Consider the following 23,740-nt stretch of genomic DNA (forward strand, 5'->3'; position numbering starts at 1 on the left):
GCATTTGTTTTACTTAAATCATTCATTTCTCTACAACTTATGAGCTTATTTAGATTATAGGTGATAATTTCCCAACTGTATTGTAAAATGTCAAATGTAACAACTATCAAGCCAACGTATTTTCATTTAAGTTTAAAATAAACTGTTAGTTTGTATGTATTGTACTGTGGGTGTTGATAAGTTATACGGACACCCCTCCACTTACGTAAATTCGATTTACGTAAAAAATTCCCGGCATACACATTATTTACAGATAGCTCTTTTATTTTACGCAAAACATCTGAAATACGTTAAGCGCAACTCGGCGTAGCCAGACAAGGCAGGAAGCTGCATCTTTCCAGTTCCCGCGTGTTTTAAGCTGTGAACGCATCTCCTTGTTAGCGTAGTACTTTTTTCCCATATTTTTTACCCTTCTCATTATTCACAATGCCTGGCGGTAAACGTGCACTTGAAGGAAAACGAGAACCATCTCGCAAACGTACAGCAACTGATTTGGAGATGAAGTTGAAAATAATAAGTCAGTACGAAGGTGGACAAAGATGATCATCTGTAGCGTGGGAATCAGGTTTAGCCGCATCGACTGTAAATACGATAGTGAAGGATGCTGCGACTGCAAAGGAGCACGTGAAAGGAAGAGCTAGCGTGAAAACAACAATAATAACGAAGAAACATTAAGGTGAAATAACTGAGATGGAAAAATAATAAATTACGCAACAACAGCACCCTCTTGTGTGCCAGCATACTACTAGATATAAGGTAAACACGCGCAGTACAATATCAAACGTGTACCGTATGTAGTAGTCTATTTTTTTTTATTAAATTTTTGCTTTATAGACATGTAAAAATTTATTTCATTGACTAGGTCTATATCTTATCACAGTATTCAATATGTCTGAGTAGAGTATTATATCGTGTAATTTTTTTTATACCCGTGTTTGCAACAAATGCGAAGGAAATGAGAAGGCTTGGCTCTGCAACGGAGGGGAAATCCGACACACGTAAATTTCGACTTACGTAAGCGGTTGAGAACGGTCTATTTGCGTAAGTCGAGGGATGCCTGTATATTGAAGTATTTCACCTGTTAAGTTAGTTTTAGCACCCTGCAGCAGTGCATTTTAGAAGTCTGCCTGGGATTACTTCAGCAAATCACTGCCTGTTCTATAGGATCTGAACCACAAAAGCACACAAACAAAACCTATTAAACGTATATTAGAATAACCTTTGCATGGCACCTTAAACTTTGTGAGTCTCTTAACAGAGCAACTAAAGGATTTATTTATTAGTCCAAGTGGAGTTCAGTACCAATCTATTCAGTGTTATATTTCAGGAGCTGTCAAATAAACATATATTACTGGCACCAACCTGTCTTGGATTGACCTGTAAAATTTATGAAGTATATGGGGTCAATGAGGCTTCGGTTATTACACTGATTCCAAACAGACAAATATTTATTATTTACCATTTGAAACCATTTTATAAAATTGTTTGACATCCTTAATCCTGATTCAAGTCGGAGAGTCTACAGAAAACAATGGCGTGAGGTTTCTTCGTGACCCGAGCGGGAGGGCTTGGAGATTAAAAGGACGAGCAGAGGATAGCGAGACTTTGAGGGAAATCAATTTCCCTTAAATTTCTTTTCCACGTCTCATCACGAAAGAGAAGAGAGCTAAAGTGGAAAAAGCCGTGAAAGAAACGCAACCCGAAGGTACTTCAGCTAAATTAGCTAGTGAGATGTGGATCGAATTATGTCCGATGTTATGCCGCATAAGCGATGTAGCTAGCTGACGTAGCTACTAGAACCGAATTGTCAGCTTGGGATCACTTGGCTGTTTTTCGTCCGTTTTTCTTTTTTCAGCATGACTGGAGTTGTGATGTTTTTATTGGTTGAATCGCCGTATACTCAAGAGTGAAAATAGTGAAACGCACACTGACCCATTTATGGGAGCTGCTGCGGATCGGACAGTATATTCAGCTTTTCTCCTTATACTTTTTACAATATAACTCAGATTGAGGGTTTTCCTAAAATATCCGTGATTCATATATACTTTTAATATACTAATGGAGAGCCGGACTAGAAACGGCTTTCCCTCATCTCTTCTTTCCATTAGGGACTACCACTGTGTCACCTCTACCAAAGATTTTTTCCCGCCAAAATAAAAACTGGCTGAACATTTGAGAAAAATACAAGAAAAATGAAAATATGCAAATGTTTGAGACCCCCTTGCAGACTAAATTCCCAGCTGAATTGAAACACGGTGAAGACCATCACTAACTATCCTCTGAAATCGTTGCTCCGAAGGTCCACGCAGTTTTAATAACAAACGACAAGATACCCGCTGTAATAATATCGGCCGCCCTTTAAATTATTCTCGTGAACTTGTGCCTTTCGATCATCCGGCAGAGTTAATTATCTTGGACCGAGAGTAATAAAGAAGACGAATGCCATGCGGTCACTGCTGCCTGCCCTCACCTGGTGACAACAAGTGGGAGCTGCTAACATCACGCTACAGCCAACTGATGGAGCCGTCACCGCGTTCCCTATGAGGACAGCTGTGAGCTAAGGTGCGAATATTAGGTGCCTGCGAGAGGCACTACAGCCTTGACCTCGGCGAAGGAGCCACAACTCAAGCCAAAGGGGCCATCCATCATGAGACGTCAACGCTGTCATTTAGACGGCCACCCCATCAAAACCGGAGCACCGGGATCATGGTGCCTTCACAGACACGGGGAAAATATGTCCGGTCGGGAAGCTTAATGAATCCTGAGAAGTGTAAGTTATAGTGTGCCTTTTCAAAGCTCGAATAATAACACCGTATTTCTCGGGGATACTATAATGGTGCCGGTGACTCATTCGCACTCGGAGAGGCCGAGCTCAGCTCCGCCTACGGCATCGGCGGGGGTACCGCGAGTCACGGCCGCGCCAGGTCAACGGTGTTATTAAACACGGTTTCCGGTCCCATGCGGCCAGCGAGCTCCACAAAGGCCGCCGCTTACATGCGAAGGTGAGACTGGATTCTCTGCTGACGATGGTCCCGAAGGAGTTGGAGGCGAGGCACTGGTACGTCCCGGCGTCCTCGTCTTTGTTGAGGCGGCTGATTCGCAGGTTGCCCCCCGAGAGGCTGTAGCGGGACCCGGGTTTGGGGATGATCAGGGTGCCGTTCAGCTTCCACCTGGAGAGAGCGGAGGCACCGGAAACATATTACTGTACATGCATGATTACATGGGTCTTTTAGCGCTGTTAAACTACCACGTCAGAGTAAATGATGCCATGGAGGGAAAAAAAAAAATCATAATTCCCGATTGTTATCTGAATGTGGTTTAAATTTAGGGTGCTGCCCAATTGAGCGTAAACACGTTGAAAAATAGCTAAATATCACAAAAATAAAACCGCGCTCTCCGCACTCTCCTTCGCAATAAAGGGCACCGAAAAACCAGAAGAACCAGGATTCCGACTCGACTGAAGGAAGCATTAAAGAGAGACAAACATTTGTTTTACTTATGTTAGTGAGAAATGACCATTGAAAATAATGACTGGGGCCTGACTTGTTATTACCAGATGGCATCTTCACACCGAGGGACATAATCGATCGTTTCCATGAGCTGCCGACTGCTTCGGGAATAAGTCATTTGTCTGAGATTGCTCAGCTGTCCCTTTTTTTGACAACAAAACTCTTCCATTGGACTGATAAATACTCGGCCCTGATGTAACGGGGTCCCATATATTGAAAAACAGCTTGTGAAAATATATACTGAAAAATGGCTTATGAAATATACCTTTTTTCCGCACAAGCGTATTTGTTCTGTACTGCGGTATCACCACTTGCATGTCTTGGGACAGAGATAGACACTCCCTGCCTCAAAGCCAAATTTTCTTTCACTCAGTGGTGACAGTCAGGCTGTTTTTTGACCAAACTGAACATAATACGTTTAGTTGACGCGTTTCTTCAAAGCATCTTACAACTCTGACAAGCTCATAATTATTTATGCAGGTGGGCAGTTTTACTCCAGCAATTTAGGGTAAGTACCTTGTTCAAGGGTACTAGAGCCAGAGATAAGGACTGAACGTGAGACTTTTGGATCCAGAGACAGTAGTGCTTACCACTACACTAGCAGCTGTATTAACATCCGTGTCTCCCTGGAAATGATGACCATTATTGTACATGAAATATCTCCTTGCCTAATGAAGATGATCTGGCTGCAAACAGCATCCAGAAAGGCGGCCCAGCACCTCTACCCAGCACCTCTAACACCAACACGTCCAAGGTACTTTGCAGAATGACACACATGGGAGGCTCATGGACTTTATTTCTTTCTATGATAAACACATGCGAGCCAAACTTTCTCTTCCTAAAAGGTTGAAGAGAAAATACAAAAGTTTGGCTGAAAAAGCCAAGAAATAGAAATTGAAAAGAAAAAAACATAACATGATGTTCAGCGGTGGAGTGAGACCCGGTTCAGGGCGTACCTCGCTGCGCCCCCTGTTTCCTGCGTAGACTCTGCACCTCTGTGACGTGGCATTTATTACAGCAGCAGTTATTGATAACGCATGAATGATTAAACATATAACATTAAAAGATAAGTAATAAATAATTTGTGTTACAAATATTACAAAACATCTTGGTGTTATCGTTGTCATGCACATGGGTTTTATCTCAGCATTTTAATTAATTTTCAGTGGCATATTTTTAGTCCATATCAATATCCCAAAGCAAATGTGATGTGTGCTCCCAGTGTCTGTGTTTATTGTTTTTGAAAGCTATTCATAATATTTTCTGGTCCCCAATACCTGACAGGTTGTCAGGTCACTGGTATAATCACATTGCATGAGATAAAATAATTCAGCACTTCAGTCTCTCATATCGCTGCATTTGTGACTAATATATTCCCAGACAGACATCAGAAGTAAACAGGTAAACCGTCCTTCAGGTAACGTGTCCCTAGGAAAGAATGAGTGGACATCGGCGGCTCAGAGCCGTTTGCTGCTTGAGCACGTTTTCACGCTTTTCATCATTCCCATTCATCACATCAAACATCTGTTTGAACCGAGACTGAACGTTTATCGTATTCCGTGCTCTTTTGTCGGAGAACTGCCCTAGCGTGAAAAAAATATATCATCATATACCAATAGACCACTGAAACTAATAGACATAACCATCATGTGCCAATTAATACTCAGTGCATCCCTCTCACCGACATCTGGTAACACTTCAGAGATGAGCTTCTGCTATGACCCTCTGCAGAAAAAAAGGTCTCCGCTTACTGCTGCTGGTGTGAAAACAGATTTGGCCGCAAATGCCATGCAATTTATCTTTTTATTCCTGGAGAAGGTAGCATGCTGGTACAGGTGGTCCCCGACTTACGACGGGGTCACGTTCCGCGGAACCCGTCGTAAGTCGAAAATGCATTTAATACACGTAACCTACCGAACATCACGGCCTAGCATATGTGCCGTGGCCATTACGGACTTTCCTCCTCCGAAGTAATTGCCCTCGTCTTCTTCTTCCCGCCAATAGTAGGAGACACAGATGGGCGTTTCTGTGACATTGTGGAAGCACGAAACACAACGTAGATACGGGGAGGTATCGGTATAGCAACCGTGTGGCAGACTGGGAGATGCGGCTCACTGCCGCTGCCACGAGCGAGTATTGCACCGTATATCGCTTACCCGGGAAAAATTCAAAATTCGAAGTACGGCTTCTACTGAATGTCTATCGCCGGCTCACCCTCGAAAAGTCGAAAAATCGTAAGTCGACCCATCGTGAGTCGAGGAGCATCTGTATGCTGTAGGTAGCGAACGAAGCCCGCTTTTAAACATGAGCACCCAAGAACCTTGAGGAAAACTGATATGGGGGAAAAAAGTCACACGGAGGTTGAAGACACAGACGTGTAGTGTGCAGGATGCTTGTTCGAGTCCGCGGAAGGTCCGCGGTCACGGTAACCCATGACAACCATCAACACTCATCCATTCCATCGCCTTAATAAGTCTTAAATCATGGTGGAGTATCATCCCTATAATAAAACCGGGTCTTTATCTGTAATAATGAAATGTTTTAAGGGTTTCCCGAACATTTAATATTTTAACTCCCCTGTAATATTCACAACTCCCCGGGGAAATACCGGCACTTTCTTCCGCAAGAGCAGAGTCGACCTTTAAAACACTTGATATCACTGATATGTTCTGGTACGACACCAGCGCTCATCCGGAGTCTTACGGGAACCCGCTGAAGAGCTATTGAAAATATGCGTGTTCAAGGACAGCGATGTATTTTAAAGAGAAACGCTTAAATATCTACGGTCGTTCAAAATATTTTCCATGTATACATCCACAGACGACATGCGTCCTCAGTTATTAGGCATTTTTTACAATAAATGTTTTCAGCTGTTCATCCGAAATCTAATTTTACATTTTCCAAAGTGACTTAAAATGCAACCTGCTTACTATGATTTACCAATTTATATAGCTTGGTCATTTTTACTGGAACAACTAAGGGTTCGGGTCTTTGCTCGAAGGCGCTACAGCAAAGTAGCATGCTGGTCCCTGACTTTACATAAAGGACACCTGAATGCTCAAAGGAAATTTTTTAAAAATGAATTTTCAATCAATCAATCAATCAATCAATCAATCAAATAAAGTAATTTACAACAACTGGCACTGTGTGATAAAGCAATAACAGGCCGAGTCACCTTTAGCTGTAACGACTGCAACTAAATCCTTCCTATAATTCAATATCCATCCTTTTGCATCACTCTGGAGGAATTTTAGCTCCCCCTTCCACACAGAATTGCTTTAATTAAGAAACGTTACGCTTTTAAAGTACTGCAAATTCCTAAAAATGCGTAATAAAAGCGCTCAGCTAATATATGTACTTTTTTCTTTCCCTTCGTTTCCTAAGGATTTGACATTCACTGTATTTTGTTTTTCTTCTTTACCACAAAGTGACAACAGCTGAGTATAACAGAGTAACGAGGTCAAAGGACAACGTTCCAGGGCCATAACACATTATGTTCACATTATAATCACTCGGGCACATTGACTTTTTGCATTCCTGATAGGAATGAGACATTTTGTTGGCCATATGTCATAGCTGTGCCATTTAAAACAGGCGTACTAATGTATACGAGCGCACGCTAATGTATCCATAAGTACTCGGGTGCATTAGTCAACAGTTTGTGTATTAAACCCCAAATGACACACTTTGTCAGATCTCAACAGTGTTTTTTTCCAAGAGCAGGATCCACGCGGCCCACTCTGGGGAGGTCCGCGCGCTTCTTATCTTTTAATAGTGGAAATGAAACGGCACAATCGGCCCGTTTCACAGCGCCGCACCGCAAGGACGTCACCGAAACGAGATATACACGCTAATAATAAACCGCCTTCTCTGAAATTGCGCACTATTAAAATCCAGCAGGACGTACAGAAATGTGTCATAATGGGCTCGTCCCGCGGCTCCTTTCTTTACCGCTCCGAAGGAACCGCTCTGATTTCCCTTTAGATGCGCGTATGCGGAACGGTTGTTTATTACTTTTAATACGCTAGGTACCGCACGCTTGCATCCAAAGTATATAACGCTGATTTTGACTGTAGCAGAACCCATTCAGACACATAAATATTTTATTGAAGCAATTCGGAATAAGCGTCATTCTCAAGAGTACGACATCGGCCTGTCTGGGGACTCGAACCCTCAATCAAAATCTCCGGCTGCTTGTTTTCTTCCCAGGAAAAAAGCGAAATTCTGCTGCGGAGTCTGTTAGTGACGACTTTCGGGCCCTGAGAGGCCCAATTGGGTTGTACTCGAGTCGATCGCCACGCTGGTGCACGCAGCCCCCGCCCCCACCCCCACGCCGAACGGCCCGCCAATCATTCCTGTAAATTAGTCCTGTGTTGCCCTGCCGTTCATGTCCTTCCAAACGGTACCGTGGTCCTCCCAAGAATGCAGCCTCATTAAAACGGAACAGCGGGGGAAAAGAGTGACGTCCACAAAGTTCTGGAGATGTTCCGCTTGCAAACGGAAAGCAGACCATTAAAAAGAACATTAAACATTTACTCAGTCGCACGGTGAATGTTAGGTAAAGACCGTCCTGCCGGTCTTGCTGGCCGGACGATAACAGACACAAATCATGCAGGGGGGTCGGGGGGGGGGGGGGGTACCTGGCCTCCGACTCTAAGCAGCAGAGCACATCCTGGCTGAGTGCAGCTGATTCGATTAAATATGCAGGATGTGAGCAAGTTGAACGCTGGGAGCGCATTTCTGCTGCGTTTTGATTTGTTTTTGTTCAGCTAGTTACAGCAGGACGAGAGGAATCGCCAGGTGGGTCTCCGCTAAACTGCCACGCAAACGACGGATCGTGGCGCTTCCGTGATGAAAGCGTCGCCGTGACATTGAAACGTCCAGCGCTTGGGAAAATGTTCACGGTAATCGTGTGCGTCACACTTAGATATGAACAAAGCCTCCAAAAAGCAGCATAACAGGAAGTGACATCAGCTGTTCTTTATCATCTGTTGTTATATATTATCCATTATCCATTATTATTTCACTCTCGGGCAGGTTGGCACAGCGGGTTTGGCCGGGTCCCGCTCTCTGGTAGGTCTGGGGATCGAGTCCTGCTTGGGGTGTCTTGCAATGGACTGGCGTCCCGTCCTGGGTGTGTCCCCTCCATCCTTGCATCCTGTATTGCCGAGTTAGGCTCCGTGACCCCGCTTGGGACAAGCAGCTTCAGACTGTGTGTGTGTATTTCACTCTCCAAAGTGACTTAAAGTATTAACTAAATATGAGGATCATCATTATTAATAACTGCTTTTACAATTGTCCTCTAAGGCAAGTCACTGTGTTAGGTTTGTACACGAAGTAACAGACATCATCTGAAACCACTTGTCCCATACAGGGTCACAGGGAGCAGGAGCCTAACCCAGCAACACAGGGCGAAAGGCTGGAGGGGGTTGGACACACCCAGGACGGGACGCCAGTCCACCGCAAGGCACCCCAAGCGGGACTCAAACCCCAGACCAACCGGAGAGCAGGACCCAGTCCAACCCATTGCACCACCTTGACTCAGAACTGATATAATAAAAATTCCCCAGCTTCTGTGTACTGCAGGTGAACCACTCAGTAACACTGATTTACTCATTTATACAGTGGATAAGTTTTATGGTATCAATTTAGGGGATGTACCTTGACCAAGGGCACCACAGCAGGAAGTGGGATTCAAACCTCTGTCCCTTCACTGCAAAGTTACGACTCCAAGCACTGCGCCACCTGCTACTCTCCCCCAACGGAGTCTCGTTACCCCATCAAAATGTGGAACGAAATTTTGCAATGGAGATCTGGTCCACATTATTAGTGGCGGTCACTGCTACACAAGTCCAGAATTAAAAAGGGAAAAAATATATAAACAAATCAGTAATGTGACCAGATGATGGACCTGGGGGTGTCAACCGGCTAAAGAGAGCGTGAGATGCTGGAGGCAACTGCAGTGAACTGAGGGATGAAGGATGAACTGAGGAATGAAGGGACCGTTTGTAGCAGCGGTACTTTGTTCACGGTCATGAAGACGGCGCCGCTGTCGGATTCCACTGCTTTCTGTTTCACCGTCACTCGGCGTTTTCATAACACCTTTAATAAGTGCGTAGGGTTCTGAACCACCGAGCCAAGTGCGAATGAATAAGGATGACTGGCAGAGATCTGAGGTTCTTCTTCACAGAGAATCCAAAGTGCAAATAGGTCTCATGAAGTTTCATAAGGAATCCAGTTAGATTCAATATGCGCCTAACAAGGGAGAAGTTGGGTTTGATCATTTAGCGGTGAAGGAAGGCCCCCATGTGCGCTCTCCTTCAACTGCTCCCTCAAAGAATCATCTCCACGGCGACGCTCCTGGAGCCACGGCCTGATTCCACCGGTTTATGGCTCCCTTCTGCAGCTGGGAGGAATGGAGGAGCAGCAGATGATCCAGAGCAAGTGTCACGCTGGAGAGAGGGTACCGCAGCTTTGGTGTGAATTCATTTGAATAAACTGGCCTTCTGGTGCCGAATCGGGACCCGCTTTTATCTGCAAATACTAAGTGCAGCTTGTGGAGAGATCTATGCAGCCAGCTGAGCCCGTAGTGCCGAGTCATGAGAAACACCAGGCTGCGGTTCACATCGACACACTTATTCCGGAAGGTCCGCGAAAGATCCAGGAGATGGTACATTACCGCACTGAAAACCTTTCCCAAACAAATCAGGATGTAAATATCAAGGCGACTCACAATATTACGTGTGTACTGAAGTACTGCCAACAATTTACCCATACCCCAGGGTAATTTTTAATATATCAGTTCAGGGTAAGAATCTTAATTAATGGTGCTAGAGCAGGAGAGGGGATTTGAACCAGGAGCCTTTAGATTGTAAAGTGACACCTCTAAGCAAAAGCCAGCTTCCCCATAGAATTCTTCTTCTTCTTCTTCTTATTATTATTATTATTATTATTATTATTATTATTAATAATAATTTAGCTGATGTCTTTTGCGAAAGCAACTTGTACTGTCAGGTTTGAATTCTAAGCTACTTACAATGATTTACCCCTTGATATACAGTATGCGTAGTGTTTTTAGCTCATGTGTGGTGATGGGTCAGTTGATGGTGCATAATTAGCTATTTAAAATTCTTTTAATTTTTTGTAGCTCAAAGTTGATAAAAAATATTCTTGATAATATTATTCCTTTAGGTGATTCCTTTCTTCAAAGCAATTTACAATGTTGGATTTGTATACTGAGTGACTTACACTGATTTAGCCTTTTATAGAACAGCGTAATTTCTACTGTACCAGTTCTGAGTAAGTATTTTCATCAAGGCTACGACAGCAGGAGGTGGGTTTCAAACCCCGAGTCCTTCAATTGCAGCTGTAGCTACTGTCGGCTGCCCCGGTGGTCTTTCATAGGTTGCTTTAAAAAGTATGAATTTTTTATGTCAATTATTCCTCGCCACCGGAGGAAGCGTACGAGAAAAGAGCTCGTTCAGGAAGCACAGCCGGTATCCTCCGCCGCTCCGTGAAACCGTAACCGAACACCACGACCCTTAACATGTCAATATCTCTATGTCAACATATTCTCCGAATAACACGTATCAATGAAGCCTTTCAATTGAATTCTGCGTCCTCCTCCGGCTTTGGCACAGCGGCCTTGTCGAGCGTGTGCCAGCTGAACCGACTCCAGCAAAGCTGCTCTTCGATATTCTGCGGAGTGCGTGAGGACGTGCGAGCGCTCGCGAGCGCGACCCCGCAGTCCGGCTTTCCCTTCGCCAAGCCCAGTAACAATACAGTAATCACCATAAAGGCTACAGCAATACTACAGCATGTGCAAAACGTATCCAGTGGGCTGTTGTTCCAATCCAGCGTGGTACAGTACCAGTGTACTCGCGTTTTATTCCACACTAATATATTTTTACTGCTCTACCAGTTATTTTAACAGCCATCGTGCAATAAATGCTAAGACTTTTTATGCAGTTCATTTAGCAAATGATGTAATAATTCAAGCAGCAGTCTGTCACCCAGCGAGAAGTGACTCGAGGCGCCGTTGCGGTGGGTACAGCAGCGCCGCGTCCCTCGTTGTTGGGACGGCACTTAGTTTCGTCTCAGGATTCACGGAGGGCAGATTGCATTCAAATTTAGTGTTTAGTTTTTCTCTTTTTTTGGAGGAACGAATGAAGGAGGAAGAGCAGCTCGATTTGGTAACTACATTTCTCGGCGACCCGTGCGGCATGTGGAGGAAGCTGAGGAGGGCCGACACCACCGGTCCTCATCGCTCACCGAGTCTCGACTTAACGCAGGATATTTCCGAATTTTTAAGAATTATTATGACTCAATCGATCCGTCTATCCATCCACCCATTATCAATAACTGCTCGTGCGGTTCAGGTTGACAGTGGTCCAGAGCCTATTCCGGAAGCACAGGGTGTGACGCAGGGCAATTCTAAGAGTTATTCATTTATTCACGACAAACTGTGATGATCAGAAACACAACATTTGTGAGAAGACAAAAAATAAATCTGGTTGAAGGGCAGATGCCTCTGCTTGTTGCACCCTGATAAAGAGTGAATATTTAAATGATTTATGAGTGAATGAATATTTAAATGATTAAAATAATGGTGTGCTTATGGGTAAATAAGGATATCATTATTACATTTTTAGCAGGTTGCTTTTTCCCAAAGCGACTCCCAATGAACTCTACGTAGTGTTATCAGCCCACAGACCTAATTCACCGCGGTGACTTACACTGCTAGATACACTACTTACACTGGGTCACTCATCCATAGATCAGTGGAACACACACTCTCTCTATGTTACTCACACACTATGGAGGAACCTCAACAGCATGTCTTTAGACTGTGGGAGGAAACCAGAGCACCCGGAGAAAACAAGCAAACTCCACACAGACTGAACAGGGATCGAACCCATGTCTTCTTACACCACCCAGGCGCTAGGAGACAATAGCATTACTCACTGTACCACTGTACTGCCTGGCTGCCATTATTATTATTATTATTATTATTATTATTAACAACACTGATAATGTGTGAAATTATTACTGAAAACTCTAAGTAGCACTGTTATACAATGTAGCATTTATACATGTTAATTCTTTATATATCCTTATCGTTCATATACTACGGTGGGATTTTCGACTCATGATGATGTACAAGCCCCCCCAGAACAACACGTGGACAAGCGTCGTGTTGCAAATGGTCCGTGAGTGTGAGTTAGCGTGCGGCCGTGGCGGGACGGCCTCCCGGACCGTGCACGGTCACGCAGGCCGGACACGACCGCGCGGCGTCGCCGACGGCAGACCTTTCGTGAGGTCATCCTTTAAGCTCGCTCAATCCTTTTAAATCCCGTGTTGGCAATTTCTGCGAGCAAACATGATTGATCTGAACCCGGTCGCTGTCAGGGATGCGACGCACTAAGCTGTCGATGGACTAATGAACCACACTGACAGCAAAAAGAGAGACTGACCATTTCAATGCCTGTAGTCAGATGGTCTTTGTACTACAGTAATTTAACCCTGACAAAAAAAAGAAAGAAAGAAAAAAAAAAACAAAACAAAAACATAAAACTCAAAACCATTTTCTTTGATCACCTTCCAGGGGCAAAATAATGATGTGGCAACTATTGCAGGAAAATCTGTGTAATAGCGCATCTGTGGCTCCAGCGTGTGATTCCTGTTAATAACAGATGAATGCATCCATTTCACTTCACTGTCCTTACAATTTTTTCTCCCTGAGATGTTACTCATATTGCAGGACACTGATGAGTGTGGCCATAACCTTCAGGAGCTCTTTTCATAACCACCTTGTCTTCTCCCCGCAACTCTGCACCTGAGCATTTACATTACATTGACTCGTTCAGCTGACGCTTCTCTCCAAAGCAACTTACAATGTTAAGGCTACAATTATTATGAGTTTATAATTATTTATCCATTACATTTATTTATTTAGCAGCTGCTTTTCTCCAAAGCGATACCAATGAACATCATGTCGTGTTATGAGTCCACGCAACTTATTCACCAAGGTGATTTACACTGCTAGACACACTACTTACAATGGGTCACTCATCCATACATCAGCGGAACACACACACACACACACACACACACACACACTATGGGGGAACCTGAACAGAATGTCATTGGACTGTGGGAGGAAACCAGAGCGCCCTGAGAAAACCCAAGCAGACATGGAGAGAACACGTAAGCTCCACACAGACTGAGTGGGGATCGAATCCATGTCCTCTCGCACCGCCCAGGCGCTGGGGGATAGAAGTGGTACTCACTGTGCCACCATGCCAACCATACACATGTACAGCTGGGTCATTTTAGTGGAGCAATTTGAGGTTAGTACTTTGCTCAAGGATACTACAGCCAGAAGTGGGGATCAAACCTGCAACTTTTGGGTCCAAAAGCAGCAGCACTAACCACTACGCTTCCAGCTGTCCCCGAAGCAGTGCTTTTACAGGTGGTCCTTGATTTACGATGGGGTTCCGTTGGGCAATAAGTCAAAATTCCTTTTACAGGAACCATAAGGAGATATAAATGATTAGCAGGCACAAATGCTACCTTGTACAACAGGGCTTTGTTACATTCTGCTTTTCACTAATTTCACACGTTTTCCATGTTAAAATAACACCAATATAGAGTGAACAGAATAAAACTGTGCACATTATTACATTTTCACTTCCGTGCCTAAATCTTTTCTTTTTGGCACTAGCACAACCTTCACTTTACATCACTTTACATGTCAGTAAAAAAAAAACTTGCTTTTAAAACTTGTTTCAAAATCAGTTTTTATTATGTAAATATATATATATATATATTTAATTTTATATCTATACATACATAAATATATTCTATTATATATATATATTATATATATATATAAAATTTTTGTTCTTTATAATTTTGTGGATTACATTATTGCGCTGGATTGTCCTGTCTTTGTACTGTTGCCTTGTTTTGTTTCTTTTTTATCCCCCCCGCCCCCATATTGCTCATTTATAACACTCCAGCAACCCACCACATTCCTGTAGACCCTCCCCCCCCCCCCCCGATACAGTACTGTAGGAAGAGAAAACTGTCGCGCTACAATTTCTCTGTATTCGTCAAGCAGACCCGACAGTAAAGCTTGAAACTTTAAGCTGTATAAACAAAACTCAAGTCGACACCCAGACCCCAGGACCCAAACAATAAGAGCAATAAGAGATATGGATGTTATCGTTCAGCAGATAGAGCGGGAGGTGACACATGTTAGGGCTCAAAAATAAAGTAATAAGTCAAATTTATTGTTATATGTATGCGGTGCTGGTGTACAGTGCGCAACAAAATTCTTGCTTGCATGTCTGCCATAGACTCAGTTATATATATGAAGTACGCAATAAATACAACACCAATACACACGCAATAAATATAACACTGAAACGTTATATACGACATCGAGACAGAAATATATGCGGAAACACACACCAGGTCAAGTGTTTACATGCAGATGTCAGTGTGGGTAGGTGTTGCGAGATGTTATGGATTCTAGGTAATGAGGTTGATGAGGTGACAGCTGTAAGTCAGGGTGGTTGTAAGTCACATATGTTGTAAGTGGAGGACCTCCTGCAAACCAAGCGAAGTGTGAACTGGGGGTCATTTCGCAGCGAGCGAAGAGCATTGAAAGAGGCACACAAACACGCGCACGACGCCTGGGTTGCGCGAGAGGCCGGGGCACCGATCGCCGGGGGCTCACCTGTAGAACGGCGGGGGGCTGCCCTGGGCCTCGCAGCTGAACACCACCTCGCGGTTCTTCTCGCTGGCATCCATGGGAAACACGATGCTGCCGGGCTGCTTGGTGAAGGCCAGGCTCTGCAGGACACCGCTCTCTGGGAACAGAACAACACCTCCCGCTTAGAAGGTGGGGGGGGGGGGGCACATTTGCCAAACGGATAACGGGAGGGGCCGACCGCGCTCGGACGAGACGTACCAATTAACGCAGCGCGGAGGACACGTCAGTAAGGGAGCGCTGGGTCTTCTGGGGTTATTTTAGGACGCAACACGCGCTCTTTTATTTACCCAAACCGTCTTAATTTACCTGAGTTACCGCATTACCGCTCTGTGTTCCCACGCTAAACGACGGGCGATTAACAGGGAGCCGCGGCGGCCGAGACTCGGACCCCCGTTTCACGGCGCCTTCATTAACCCAGCGGCGTCCCAAGATCCGGGTGGTCCTGCGTTGGCCCCAGGGACCCTCCCCACGCGACTGAGCAAGAGCCCCGGAGTCAATAAGCCAAGGGATAAAGGTTAACTGACAGCTTTTGTAATCATTTTACCTTTAGCCCGGGACCAGATTAAATTTGATTGAAGGTTTATACAGCACATTAGCCAGCAGCCGATCCGGAGCAGATCCATCAAGGCGGCGGCGGCAGCGCCTCGTCCTCCAAGAAGGCCGGTCAAACCCGGTGCCTCTCGCTCTTTGGGACACGACAACAGTCGCCCGGCATTGACGTCACACCGCAGCGCGTGCATCAAGTTACCTGCACACATTTGTATTTACTCATTTACATTTATTTATTTAGCAGACACTTCCAGTGAACTCTGTCTAGTGTTATGAGCCCACACACCTTATTCACCGCAGTGACTTACACTGCTAGATACACTACTTACACTGGGTCACTCATCCATAGATCAGTGGAACACACACACTCTCTCTGTCACTCACACACTATGGGGGAACCTCAACAGCATGTCTGTAGAGTGTGGGAGGAAACCAGAGCACCCACACAGATATGGGGAGACCACGCAAACTCCGCACAGAGTGAGTGGGGATCAAACCCACCTCCTCTTGCACCACTCAGGTGCTGTGAGACAGCTGCGCTACTCATTGTGCCACCGAGCCACCTAAAAGGATTTATCTATTTATACACCAGGGAAATTTTTACTGTATCAATTCAGGGTAAGCAGCTTGAGCAAGGACCCTACATCAGGAGGTGCGGTTCAAACCTGTGTCCTCTGAGACCAAAGGCGGCTCTAACCACTGCGCCCCCTGCTGGCTCTTGTGCCGTCCAATCGGTTTCAGCATTTATTCCAATGTGCGACGTGATCAACTTGACGTTTCATTAAAATGATAATAAAATCATATCTACGCCCGCTGTGTGATGCTGACACACTTTTACTCTGAGATGAAGGTCGCTTTGGAGGAAAACGTCACAAGCTACATGAACAAATGTGCATACAAATGGTGCAAAGAAAGATGAAGAAGAAACGCCGACCCAAGAACCACCGGTCCGTTCTGGAAACAGTAGGAGAACAAACTTAAATTTCTTTCTAACGTCTACATCTTAGGTAACAACGAAGGTTTGATGTTTTTATGAGCGACTTATTATTATTATTATAATTTCAACAATAATTTAATTTTAATTACTATATCCATTTAAATGTAGCTTTTCTTCCACTGATTTACCTATTTAAAGAATAGGGTAGTTTTTACAGCATCAGTTCAGGATAAATATCTGGCAGCAGGGTTTCAAACGCAGGTCCTTCGCTGTAAGGTGACATCTGTAACCACTACCCCACCTGGTGGCTCTAGAGAAAAGACGATATACTTTTACATATACTGCAGTCTAAATTGCGAGCAACTGGTTATTAATAGATAGGGGGGCGCGGTGGCGCAGTGGGTTGGACTGGGTCCTGCTCTCTGGTGGGTCTGGGGTTTGAGTCCCGCTTGGAGTGCCTTGTGACGGACTGGCGTCCCGTCCTGGGTGTGTCCCCTCCCCCTCCGGTCTTACGCCCTGTGTTGCCGGGTTTAGCTCCGGTTCCCCGCGACCCTGCATGGGACAAGTGGTTCAGAAAGTGTGTGTGTGTGTGTGTGTGTGTGTGGGGTTATTAATGAGATGAGAGGTGCTTTCAGGGCAGCGGTATAGAAACAATGCCTGAAATCTGATGTCCAGCCAGCTGGGAGTCTCCATCGACAACTGTTGTGTTTCCAGTAAAAGGGCGACTCGGCCTCTAACTACTCCTCTGCCCAGCAGCAAAGCTTGTCGAGTGGCAGGGGGTTCGAGGCAATGCTGTGCTGTAAATAACATAATTGAGTGGAGAAAGGGGGTAATTTGCATCATTCAATGCATCACTTAATTTCTTCTGTGCAGAGGAAAGCAGGAAGGCAAAATAATGTGTAAATTAATAAAAAACTGGAAGAATGAAGTGGGGGGGGACTTGAGCTCCAGTTGTGGCTATCGTCGTGGGTCCAAACCGCACGCGGTGCTTCTAAAATGACGAGGTGCTTCACACTCGTTGGGAAAGGTGCATTTTGTTCCATTTTCTGCACCCGAAATAAAGGAAAAGACACACAAACACACGGTGAGCTGGAGCCTAATCCAGCAACACGGGGCACAAGGCCGGAGGGGACACAGCCAGGACAGGACTCCCGTCCGTCACAAGGCACCTCAAGCAGGACTCGAACCCCAGACCCACCAGAGAGCAGGACCCAGTCAAATCTATTGCACCATCATGCCCCCTGTTGCAAAGGCAAAGAATAATTGTTCAAAGGGCTCCCTGCTGGAAATGCAAAGCGGCGTCTCGCTACGCCCCCACCCCATGTCTTTGGACTGTGGGAGGAAACCAGAGCATCTGGAGGAAACCCATGCAGGTTTCCTTTTTTATAAAGGATCTTTGTTTTACACTCTGCTAATTGGTAAAAACAGAGCATATGAGTGTGGTGCAGTGATTAGAGCTGCCGGCATTCAGAGGACCCAGGTTTGAATCCCACCTCCTGCTGCAGTACCCTTGATCAATGTATTTACCCTCCAGTGACACAGTAAAAATGGCCCTGCTGCGTAAAGGGGTGAATTAGTGTAGAATGACACTGTAAGTCCCTTTGAAGAAAAGCTAATAGAATAATTATAAATGCAAAGTGACCTGTCAATCCGCCCTGCCCCCCCCCAACACACACACACACACACCCCTGGTCACTCGACAGTCATCACAGCTGGTTTGTGTGGGTGTATGCGTGTGTGTTTTGTTCTTTCCCGTGAATTGGTTAAAGACACACACTCCCTCCAGGTCCTGCTCCACGATGGTCCTGCTGCACCACACCTCTGTGCAGGTATTTACCCTGGATTTACCCAGTAGCACCATGCACCTCCAGCATGTGAAGACATAAAGTTTTGAATTATTTTAGATAAAAGTGTAAAAAAATATGCAGGTGGTCCCCAACTTACGATGAGGTTACGTTCCCCGAAACCCATCGTAAGTCGAAAATGCATTTAATACATTTAATTCCCTTACCTAATACACACCTCTGCACGACAGACTGGGAGATGTGGATCACTGCTGCTGTCCAGCATCACGAGAAAGTATTGGTCCGCAAATCTCTTGCCTGGGAAAAAATCAAAATCCTAAGTACGGTTTCTACTGAATGTCCGTCACCAGCTCACCGCTGTAAAGTCGAAAAATCCTAAGTCGACCCATCCTACGTCGGGGACCACCTGCGAAATTATATATGGTAATATAATAACGTGATGTTGAGCTTTCGAATAAACGAGACACACGAGACTCCTGCTCTGTGCTCTCATTGTTCCCTGCAGTGTCAGCGTGCGTCCAACCGAAGTCCCACAGCCCCTAGTATAGAGCGGGTCCATGTGACAGAAGTTTCTAGAAGGAGGGTCTTTCACTGCAGCACCTGGCAGCGCTGCACCCAGCCCAAAGCGTTGCCATTTACTTGTGATGCAATTCAGCAGCACTCTGTCTGTCTCTGTGCGTGTGTGTGTGTGTGCGGACTCGTTGCGGCCCTCCCCATTAAAGCAGCCCTTAGCGCAATTACTAGAGAAGCACGCCTCTCACTCCTGACCTCTCCTGCGTTTTATCTTCCCACTCGGCAATTAGCTTCGCCCAAACCGCCCTGCCCTGTAGTCTGAAGTTTCCAGAGTCGCTTCCACGATAAATGAGCGGCGGGCGTCCGGCGCCACCCGGCTACCTGACGGAGCCGAGGCCCGTTTGCTACTGACGCGCTTTGCGGATTAAACTCTAACCGGATTGACGGTGTCCTCGGGGGATGGAGGGAGCGGGGAGACGGGCGTACGGGCTCCCGATCTTCTGAAAGAGACCAGGATTATATGAGTGACATGTTGCCGCCATTTACGTGTCAGGAACGCGCTTCCGCGCGCCGGGCCGTGGGTGTCCGCTCCGACGTGCGCCAACGGAAGGGCCCCGCAGCCGCCCCATGATCCGGCATCCGCTCCTTTCCACAGAGGGGCCCTTTAATAAGCTCCGCGCGGCACCGACCCCTTTCCCGCACCGAATCCGGCGACGGGCTGACCTCCTCGTGGCCGAAGATGACCCCCGCGGCGATCGGCAACATCCCCAAAAGAGGGGACCGGGGGGGCTGGGAGCGTGTTTTCTCACACCTGGAGTTGTGCTCGGATAACAAGGTACCGACGGAGCTCCACCAAGAAGGGGTCACGTCCCGAGCAAGGGACGCGATGAGCGCGCCGTCCCCCAAACTGCCAGGAGCCGTCCAGAGAAGAGCATTCCTTCCGGAATCATCCTTTGTCTCATATTCGCTCTTCATCCAACCGGAACACAGAGGGTAGAAATGTCCGACACGAAAGGGAAGCCATCGGGTGTTCGGCTGATCGGAGCAGTAACAAAAATTTAATTCCCTTTTTTTTTTTTCGCAAAAATATTTAACTGACACCTTTGTCTTTTCCATTTGCATCAATTCATTTCTCCAGTAATTATTCATTAGTATTTGTCAGAAACTTCCATCCAGAGTGACTCACAGTGTTAGATCAACGGCACTAAAGTCCCTACAGTCATTCACACATCTCTACAGTGCGGCTGCATGATATACACACGCACACACACACGCACACACAATGGCGCAATTTAGAGTAACCAACATTCCTGAAACACGTCTTTGTGGAGCTCTGAGAGGACTGATCCCCACCTGTACCCAAAAATGTAAAGCGAAGCATCAGCTAAACATTTCTAACTTGTTTTTTATGATGTCAGTTATAGCAATACAACTTTCAGTTATGATATGCAGTTATTAAATCATGGGTGACATGGTGGCACAGCGAGTAGCGCAGCTGTCTCACAGCACCTGGGTGGTGCAAGAGGACATAAGTTTGATTCCCCCCTCTGTCTGTGTGGAGTTTGCATGTTCTCCTCGTGTCTGTATGGGTTTCCTCCAGGTGCTCTGGTTTCCTCCCACAGTCTGAAGACATGCTGTTCAGGTTCAACAACAAATACATGTGCAATGGATGAGTTCCCATGTATTTATTTAACAGACACTTTTCTCCAAAGCAAATTCAAATGAACTCTATGTAGTGTTATGAGCCCACACACCTTATTCACTGCGGTAACTTACACTGCTAGATACACTACTTACACTGGGTCACTCATCCATACATCAGCAGAACACACTCTCTCTCTGTCACTCACACATTATGGGGCAACCTCAACGGCATGTCTTCGGAGTGTGGGAGGAAACCAGAGCACCCGGAGGAAACCCACACGAACATGAGGAGAACATGCAAACTAAAGAGAGTGAACAGGCTCTGAATCAAGTCCAAAACCAGACTCAGGAGCTGCCGCGTGGAAGTGGACACGTGGCGGTGTTGTACGCTCACACACTCCTCACACTGGTTCCAAGGCCTCATTCCTTGCTTGGCTCCATTGTTTTTCCAAACACCGCAGACAGACGAGTTCCCTGCGGACCCGCGTTCTCAAATCCACGACACTGCCTGTAAAATCGAGACGCGGAAGCTCTTTACCTTCATTTATCCGTCCGCCCGCGCGGCCGAGCTCACGGCTCCACGCGCCCCACGCGCTTCGAAGCCCCGTAACGCCTTCGACACGAGATCGCATCGATCATCATGTCATTCGCACGTATTTCCTGCCCCCTCCCTCCGTCCGACTGACCGACCGAGCGCCGTGACCAACGGGGACGCTTGTCCCTCCCTTCTCTCGTCTTTTGTTGCTTCTCTGGCGCCTTCGCTCTCCTCTCCGAAGTGAAATTCGGAAACGAAACAAAATTACCGCGGAGACTGTGACAACAGATGCCAGTCAGACTCGCGTTTCATTTAATTAAAAACGAACAAAGGCGTCCGACTGAAAGGAGGCGTCTGCGGCGAGGGAAGAAAGGGCCGCGTTGCAAAGTGCTCCGGGAGTCGACCGGCGTTCGGACTCGCAGAAGGTCGCCGCTGCCGCCGCCGCCGCTCAAGGTCAACAAATAATCACGTTTCCATTCCGCCTCTAGGATCCAATCCCATTTATTTTACCTCCCGATTACGTTCCAGATGAGAAAGTACCTTTGCGGGCCCCGGATCGCCAAATTAACGGAACACGAAACACGCTTTTGTTTACATCACCGCGATCTCGCTAATTAAAGGCTCGTAATGTCAGACTTGCACGACGAAACAGGAAGCGCCGAAGCTGGAAAGGCCGACTGTACTTCTATTGAGCGAAATCTTGGAAACGCACGTTTTAGCATAAGTTTTACAAAGCAGTTTGCAGTGAACCGTACAACTACCGACCTATTTGCGCAGCAGGGCGATTTTTACTCACAATTCAGGCTAAGTTCTCAGTCAAGGGGACTAGAGCGGGAGGTGGGATTCGAACCCGGGACCTTCGATTGCAGTGCAATAGTTCCGCGTGTACAGCATTCATTTCATTATCGTTTTATTGCAAAAGGGGGGGAGCCGTAGCACGGCGGGTTCAGCTGGTCCCTGCTTTCCGGTGGGTCTGGGATTCGAGCCCGGCTGGGGGCGGCCCGCGATGGACCGGCGTCCCGTCCTGGGTGTGTCCCCTCCCCCCTCGGCCCCGTGCCCCATGTTGCCGGGATAGGCTCCGGTTCGCTGTGACCCTGCTCGGGACAAGCGTCTGTTGACAACGGCTGGATGGAATTTGTCGCCAATTAATTTCCGGGACTCAACGTTTCTGATTTTGTCGTCTTTATTCCGGAACTTTGCGGGTGGTCGAGGTGTCAGGAAGAAGGCAGTCGGAACAGTCTTAGTCTCTAGTCCCTTCTCACTGTAAAGAGGGGCTAAATTGAGGAGTCGTTACAACTAGGTGTTTGCTAATGGAGACTTGGTATATGTGTTACGGTGGCGTGGATGGCAACACGGGAAGCAGGTGTGTGTGTGCGCGCGCGTGTGAGATGTTCCATATATGGTACAACGGCAACTCGTCATGCACCGCAGCAGTACGTTCACATCTTCTGTATGTGTGTGTGTTGCATTCTATACCGTATGCGTGTTGTGTTCTGTGTACCGTGAGTGTGTGTGTGTGTTGAGTTTTCTCAACTGTGTGTGTTCCGGCCATCAGATGAAGACAAAGTGTGAATCTGAATGTGAAAGTAATAGCTGATGAAAAGACATACTCTGCATGTGTGTGTCGTGTTTGCTTGGCGGTTTCAAAACGCTCCAGGTTCGTAACCCACATGTGAACCGCGGTAAAAAGTGCAGAGGAGGAGGATGAAGGAACCGCGGCTCCATCCAGCTCCGCCGCTCTCGTTTCGCCTCCAGCCGCGCCGACGACTCCCCGGGTCTCGTCGCTCGCGCCGATTCCCCCGGCGACGGGAACAACGCTCGTTTCCGCGTCTCTGGCGCTGCAGGCCTCCTCCGCGGCGCTCTCGCGGAAGGGCGGCGTCCCCGGCGACGCGGGACGCTGATTAAATCGTGCCGCTCGAACCCGGGGGAAATAAGACACTGTTGTGACCTGTCTCTACAACGCTGCTCTTTACTGTACTCTCAGAGCAGGAATTCATTACATGAGCGGCATAATCGCTGCTGCCCGTTCCGTGAACGGCACCAACACACACACACACACACACACACACACACACACACACCAATGTATTTCTAATTAATTACATTGAAAGACCCCCCATCAAGCAGGCAGGGCAGCAGTGAACGGAGTGCGTCTGCATAATGCAATGTTCAAATAATACCAAACGTAAATAAAACTAAAAGAACGGTTTAGTTTGCCGTTCGCACTGCTTTAGTTCAGTTTTTACTCCATTGCAGCGCAACGGAGTTTCCGCTAAACTGAACTTCTTTTCAGACACACACACCTGCATGGTCTCAACAACGAGATGTCTCGGGAACAGGTGTGTGTGTGTGTGTGTGTGTGTGTGTGTTCTCTGGGTCTCCGCTGGTGGCTGTGTCCCTATCACCGGTTTGCCCCCCCCCCCAAAGGCCGCTTAATTATCATCACAGACTTATTAAAAAAGCCCAAGA

General features: G+C 46.5%; 1 protein-coding gene across 1 annotated transcript in view; it reads right to left on the bottom strand.

Annotated features, from left to right (window-relative positions):
• The window catches only part of cntn4 (contactin 4), a 182,235-nt gene that overhangs the window by 109,165 nt on the left and 49,330 nt on the right, over nt 1-23,740 (bottom strand). Inside the window, exons 3-4 of the mRNA XM_018733987.2 lie at nt 15,253-15,385; nt 2,995-3,170 (exon numbers count right to left, since the gene is read on the bottom strand). Coding sequence (XP_018589503.1) covers nt 2,995-3,170; nt 15,253-15,385 — 309 coding nt within the window. The remainder of the gene's footprint in view (nt 1-2,994; nt 3,171-15,252; nt 15,386-23,740) is intronic.

The sequence above is a fragment of the Scleropages formosus genome, chromosome 22 (genome assembly GCF_900964775.1).
Source record: "Scleropages formosus chromosome 22, fSclFor1.1, whole genome shotgun sequence".
In the NCBI taxonomy this organism is placed as follows: domain Eukaryota; kingdom Metazoa; phylum Chordata; class Actinopteri; order Osteoglossiformes; family Osteoglossidae; genus Scleropages; species Scleropages formosus.